This window comes from Aulonocara sp. 'chitande type north' Nkhata Bay, linkage group LG3 (genome assembly GCF_057382095.1).
Source record: "Aulonocara sp. 'chitande type north' Nkhata Bay isolate Kocher_YH1m ecotype deep benthic linkage group LG3, A_spYH_male_GT1.1, whole genome shotgun sequence".
Classification (NCBI taxonomy): domain Eukaryota; kingdom Metazoa; phylum Chordata; class Actinopteri; order Cichliformes; family Cichlidae; genus Aulonocara; species Aulonocara sp. 'chitande type north' Nkhata Bay.
In genome coordinates, this window is record NC_141346.1 from 50881452 (window position 1) to 50888604 (window position 7153).

The 7153-nt window shown below is 43.6% G+C and overlaps 1 protein-coding gene across 1 annotated transcript in view; it reads right to left on the bottom strand.

Moving 5' to 3' along the window:
• Positions 1-431: 431 nt before the first annotated feature.
• LOC147336062 (uncharacterized) overlaps positions 432-7153 on the bottom strand; it is a 20562-nt gene continuing 13840 nt past the window's right edge. The window contains exons 2-3 of the mRNA XM_086284981.1: positions 4766-4866; positions 432-2755 (exon numbers count right to left, since the gene is read on the bottom strand). Of these exons, the coding sequence (XP_086141107.1) occupies positions 587-2755; positions 4766-4783 (2187 nt within the window). The 5' untranslated portion in view covers positions 4784-4866 and the 3' untranslated portion in view covers positions 432-586. The remainder of the gene's footprint in view (positions 2756-4765; positions 4867-7153) is intronic.

Sequence of the window (7153 nt, forward strand, 5' to 3'; positions counted from 1 at the left end):
ACTGGATCCATCTGTGTTGCTCTGCTTCTAAACAATGACAGCGTAAGTGATCTCTGCCAATGTCCAACTACGTTTTACTGTTTGCATTATAACACTCAGCTTACCAAGCGAAAATGACTCTTCATTTTTCCAAACTGTTCATTCAGTATAACTCCATAAGTTTACTGATTAGACTTGTTCCAAACAATCAGGTTAAAATTACAAGATAAAAAAAATCAATACATCCTCACAGTAACTGCACTTGTAGAGTTAATTTCTGGTGTGGATCTGTTGGTGTTTTTTTCAGGTGATGTGGAACTTTAAAAGTCTTCTCACACAGTTCACTTTTGTAAGGTCTCTCCTCAGAGTGGCTAAACATGTGTCGTTGTAACTGTGCATCTGTTGTAAACAGTTTCCCACACTGATCACAGCAGGAAACATAATTTCCAGTGTAAATCCGTAGGTGAATATTTCGGTACTGTTTGTCACTGAACCTTTTTCCACAAAAATCGCAGCTGTACGCCTTAATTCCAGGGTGGGTAACTAGATGCTTCTGTAAGTTTCGACTTTGAGCAAAAGCTTTACCACACAAGTCACAGTAGTGTGCTTAAACTACACTGTGGATGAGTTGGTGTTTTTTTAAGCCTCCAGCCCGGGCAAAAAACTTTCCACACAACTCACAGCTGTACGCTTTAACTCCACTGTGGATGAGTTGGTGTCTTTTTAAGTCTCCAGCCTGAGTAAAAGATTTTCCACACAAGTCACAGCTGTAAGGTTTAAATCCACTGTGGATGAGTTGGTGTCTTTTTAAGCCTCCAGCCTGAGTAAAAGATTTTCCACACAAGTCACAGCTGTAAGGTTTAAATCCACTGTGAATGAGTTTGTGTGTTTTTAAGTTTTCTGCCAGGGTAAACCACTTTCCACACAAGTCACAGCTGTAAGGTTTAACTCCACTGTGGATGAGTTGGTGTCTTTTTAAGTCTTTAGCCAGGGTAAAAGACTTTCCACACAAGTCACAGCTGTAAGGTTTAACTCCACTGTGGATGAGTTGGTGTCTTTTTAAGTCTCCAGCCCGGGTAAAAGACTTTCCACACAAGTCACAGCTGTAAGATTTAACTCCACTGTGGATGAGTTGGTGTCTTTTTAAGTCTTTAGCCAGGGTAAAAGACTTTCCACACAAGTCACAGCTGTAAGATTTAACTCCACTGTGGATGAGTTGGTGTGTTTTTAAGTTCTCTGCCTGGGTAAACCACTTTCCACACAAGTCACAGCTGTAAGGTTTAACTACACTGTGGATGAGTTGGTGTTTTTTTAAGCCTCCAGCCCGGGAAAAAGACTTTCCACACAACTCACAGCTGTACGCTTTAACTCCACTGTGGATGAGTTGGTGTCTTTTTAAGCCTCCAGCCTGAGTAAAAGATTTTCCACACAAGTCACAGCTGTAAGGTTTAAATCCACTGTGAATGAGTTTGTGTGTTTTTAAGTTTTCTGCCAGGGTAAACCACTTTCCACACAAGTCACAGCTGTAAGGTTTAACTCCACTGTGGATGAGTTGGTGTCTTTTTAAGTCTTTAGCCAGGGTAAAAGACTTTCCACACAAGTCACAGCTGTAAGGTTTAACTCCACTGTGGATGAGTTGGTGTCTTTTTAAGTCTCCAGCCCGGGTAAAAGACTTTCCACACAAGTCACAGCTGTAAGATTTAACTCCACTGTGGATGAGTTGGTGTCTTTTTAAGTCTTTAGCCAGGGTAAAAGACTTTCCACACAAGTCACAGCTGTAAGATTTAACTCCACTGTGGATGAGTTGGTGTGTTTTTAAGTTCTCTGCCTGGGTAAACCACTTTCCACACAAGTCACAGCTGTAAGGTTTAACTACACTGTGGATGAGTTGGTGTTTTTTTAAGGCTCCAGTCAGGGTAAAAGACTTTCCACACAAGTCACAGCTGTATGCTTTAACTCCACTGTGGATGAGTTGGTGTGTTTTTAAGCCTCCAGCCTGAGTAAAAGACTTTCCACACAAGTCACAGCTGTAAGGTTTAAATCCACTGTGCATGAGTTGGTGTCTTTTTAAGCTTTGAGCATGGGTAAAAGACTTTCCACACAACTCACAGCTGTAAGGTTTAAATCCACTGTGGATGAGTTGGTGTCTTTTTAAGGCTTCAGCCAGGGTAAAAGACTTTCCACATAAGTCACAGCTGTATGCTTTAACTCCACTGTGGATGAGTTGGTGTTTCTTTAAGTCTCCAGCCAGGGTAAAAGACTTTCCACACAAGTCACAGCTGTATGCTTTAACTCCACTGTGGATGAGTTGGTGTTTCTTTAAATATCCAGCCAGGGTAAAAGACTTTCCACACAAGTCACAGCTGTATGCTTTAACTCCACTGTGGATGAGTTGGTGTGTTTTTAAGACTCCAGCCCGGGCAAAAGACTTTCCACACAAGTCACAGCTGTAAGGTTTAAATCCACTGTGAATGAGTTGGTGTGTTTTTAAGTTTTCTGCTTGGGTAAAACACTTTCCACACAAGTCACAGCTGTAAGGTTTAAATCCACTGTGAATGAGTTGGTGTTTTTTTAAGGCTCCAGCCTGCACAAACGACTTTCCACACAAGTCACAGCTGTAAGGTTTAACTCCACTGTGGATGAGTTTGTGTCTTTTTAAGCCTCCAGCCAGGGTAAAAGACTTTCCACACAACTCACAGCTGTACGTTTTCTCTCCCTTTCTTCTGTGAGGTTTGTCAGCCTCCTGAGAGTGCTGACTTCTTGCTCCATGTTGGTCCTGCAGTGACAGAGGCAGTGAGTGAAATGCAGTCGTGGAACAAACTGAAACTCCCTCCGTCAGTGGAATCAAACATGTCAACAAACACATTGCTGGTGTGTTACCACCACCTTCTGGTGATAGTATCACATTACAATGATGTGACACAAAGAGAGGTATAATTAAAATGACATTAGGAAATATTGATCAGCAGAGAAAATCTTTTATTTCACAAAATTTTTTTGAGTTCAACTGATGATATTGTTGTTTCAATGTGTGTAGATAAAATATGATCTTTGTATTTTCTTGTGACTTCTGTGGTTTCTGATTTTGAATGTAGATTCTGTATATACAGGGAGTGCAGAATTATTAGGCAAATGAGTATTTTGTCCACATCATCCTCTTCATGCATGTTGTCTTACTCCAAGCTGTATAGGCTCGAAAGCCTACTACCAATTAAGCATATTAGGTGATGTGCATCTCTGTAATGAGAAGGGGTGTGGTCTAATGACATCAACACCCTATATCAGGTGTGCATAATTATTAGGCAACGTCCTTTCCTTTGGCAAAATGGGTCAAAAGGAGGACTTGACAGGCTCAGAAAAGTCAAAAATAGTGAGATATCTTGCAGAGGGATGCAGCAGTCTCAAAATTGCAAAGCTTCTGAAGCGTGATCATCGAACAATCAAGCGTTTCATTCAAAATAGTCAACAGGGTCGCAAGAAGCGTGTGGAAAAACCAAGGCGCAAAATAACTGCCCATGAACTGAGAAAAGTCAAGCGTGCAGCCGCCAAGATGCCACTTGCCACCAGTTTGGCCATATTTCAGAGCTGCAACATCACTGGAGTGCCCAAAAGCACAAGGTGTGCAATACTCAGAGACATGGCCAAGGTAAGAAAGGCTGAAAGACGACCACCACTGAACAAGACACACAAGCTGAAACGTCAAGACTGGGCCAAGAAATATCTCAAGACTGATTTTTCTAAGGTTTTATGGACTGATGAAATGAGAGTGAGTCTTGATGGGCCAGATGGATGGGCCGTGGCTGGATTGGTAAAGGGCAGAGAGCTCCAGTCCGACTCAGACGCCAGCAAGGTGGAGGTGGAGTACTGGTTTGGGCTGGTATCATCAAAGATGAGCTTGTGGGGCCTTTTCGGGTTGAGGATGGAGTCAAGCTCAACTCCCAGTCCTACTGCCAGTTTCTGGAAGACACCTTCTTCAAGCAGTGGCACAGGAAGAAGTCTGCATCCTTCAAGAAAAACATGATCTTCATGCAGGACAATGCTCCATCACACGCGTCCAAGTACTTCACAGCGTGGCTGGCAAGAAAGGGTATAAAAGAAGAAAAACTAATGACATGGCCTCCTTGTTCACCTGATCTGAACTCCAATGAGAACCTGTGGTCCATCATCAAATGTGAGATTTACAAGGAGGGAAAACGGTACACCTCTCTGAACAGTGTCTGGGAGGCTGTGGTTGCTGCTGCACGCAATGTTGATGGTGAACAGATCAAAACACTGACAGAATCCATGGATGGCAGGCTTTTGAGTGTCCTTGCAAAGAAAGGTGGCTATGTTGGTCGCTGATTTGTTTTTGTTTTGTTTTTGAATGTCAGAAATGTATATTTGTGAATGTGGAGATGTTATATTGCTTTTACTGGTAAAAAATAAATAATTGAAATGGGTATATATTTGTTTTTTGTTAAGTTGCCTAATAATTATGCACAGTAATAGTCACCTGCACACACAGATATCCCCCTAAAATAGCTAAAACTAAAAGCAAACTAAAAACTACTTCCAAAAACATTCAGGTTTGATATTAATGTGTTTTTTGGGTTCATTGAGAACATGGTTGTTGTTCAATAGTAAAATTATTCCTCAAAAATACAACTTGCCTAATAATTCTGCACTCCCTGTATGGATGAGCCCAGGATAGAAAAGATAAAGCTGCTGTTAACGGGTTTTTAAAAACCAAGCAGCTGAACACACAGTTTCAATAACAGTGTTGTGTTGTCTGTGATGTTTTTCTCACCTTTTGTGTTGAAGACATTTTTTCCTCTGTAGTGGCTGAGCTGAGTCCAAATGGCTGAAATTGTTTCTCTGCTGTTCCAGACTCTTCTGCTCCTGTTACTCCTGTTGTAAAAAAAAAAAAAAGTATCGATCGATATCGATATTGAACCGTTTGATACAGTGCTTTCGGTTCGGTACGCATATGTATCAAACAATACAAAATTTTAATTTATTTTATCAACTTTTCTTCTGATGATGCTGTCTGTGTTGAGAGCTCAGTGGATCTGCATTCGACTACTCCGCCTAGGCTCCACTGTCGAGCGCAGATCCACTGAGCGCAGCACAAGCTAGCAAGACAGTAGCTAAGCTGGTTGCAACATGGCAAATTGAACCTCCCCCACCCTCATTCAGATCTGGACTTTGGAACTATTTTGGTCTTCATGTGAAGTATGTACGGTGGCCCCTAGAGACAAAGCACGTACAAACTCCAAAACACTTGCAAACTCCAAAACACTTGCAAACTCCAAAACACTTGCAAACTCCAAAACACTTGCAAACCCCAAAACACATGCAAATTCCAAAACACAACGGAAGTGCTCCAGGACGCTAGGGGCAGTGTTGAGCTTTTGTTACCTAGTAACTACACAAGCCAGGAAGTACCAATGACCGGATTTGGGGTCTGCAGCCTTAAAGGCCGCATTTTAAGGCCGATTACGTCACAGCGACACGACAAAGACTGTCCCAATTCAAAGGCTGCTCGAAATGCAGCCCTAAAATGCGTCCTTAATTTCCCTGAATTTTAAGGATGGGTCGGTGTAGCCTTCATGGCCCAACATATCCCAGACTTCATAGCGCGGCAGTGGTGTGGACAATTTTGCCGGGGGAAAAAAAACGGCGGAAGCGGAGCGGATGAAGAGTAAACTTTCAGAAGTAAGTACTGAATATTATGTCACTTATTTATGCGCAAATGTTTTTATAATGAAGAACATTAAAACATCACTGTTGGCCACATGTCGGGAAAGTTATGTGACATTAGCGATGTTTGTACTAACTTGGTTTTAAAGCCTTTACTTCAAAATATACGCCGTACAATAGTTGACTTTAATCTTACAGAGAATGTGATGATTTTGTGAATAATTAAAGTCAGTCATATATCCACAAACACAACAAGCTGAAAATCAGTGAACCTGCTCGGTTTGCAGTCCTGAATATCACGGCACAAGCAGGATCCACTGCACTGTTAATGTGCAAATTCCCTGCTGACTCGGCCTCAGGATGTGTAGAGGCAAGAATCAATCATATATATATATATATGCGCGCGCAGTATCTTAGCTGTTCCCAGGACTGCGCTCTTCTGGACAGAGATCTCCGATGTTGTTCCCGGGATCTGCTGGAGCCACTCGCCTAGCTTGGAGTCACCGCACCTAGTGCTCCGATTACCACGGGGACCACTGTTACCTTCACCCTCCACATCCTCTCGAGCTCTTCTCTGAGCCCTTGGTATTTCTCCAGCTTCTCGTGTTCCTTCTTCCTGATATTGCTGTCATTCGGAACCGCTACATCGATCACTACGGCCGTCTTCTTCTGTTTGTCTACCACCACTATGTCCGGTTGGTTAGCCACCACCATTTTGTCCGTCTGTATCTGGAAGTCCCACAGGATCTTAGCTCGGTCATTCTCCACCACCCTTGGGGGCATCTCCCATTTTGACCTCGGGACTTCCAGGTTATACTCGGCACAGATGTTCCTGTACACTATGCCGGCCACTTGGTTATGGCGTTCCATGTATGCCTTGCCTGCTAGCATCTTGCACCCTGCTGTTATGTGCTGGATTGTCTCTGGGGCATCTTTACACAGCCTGCACCTGGGGTCTTGCCTGGTGTGATAGACCCCAGCCTCTATGGATCTTGTGCTCAGAGCTTGTTCTTGTGCTGCCATGATTAGTGCTTCTGTGCTGTCTTTCAGTCCAGCTTTGTCCAGCCACTGGTAGGATTTCTGGATATCAGCCACCTCCTCTATCTGCCGGTGGTACATACCGTGCAGGGGCCTGTCCTTCCATGATGGTTCCTCGTCTCCCTCCTCTTTCTTGGGTTTCTGCTGCCTGAGGTATTCACTGAGCACTCGGTCAGTTGGGGCCATCTTCCCAATGTATTCTTGGATGTTCGTTGTCTCATCCTGGACTGTGGTGCTGACACTCACCAGTGCCCGGCCCCCTTCCTTCCGCTTAGCGTACAGCCTCAGGGTGCTGGATTTGGGGTGAAACCCTCCATGCATGGTAAGGAGCTTTCTTGTCTTTATGTCAGTGGCTTCTATCTCCTCCTTTGGCCAGCCTATTACCCCAGCAGGGTACCTGATCACGGGCAGGGCGTACGTGTTGATGGCCCGGATCTTGTTCTTACCATTCAGCTGA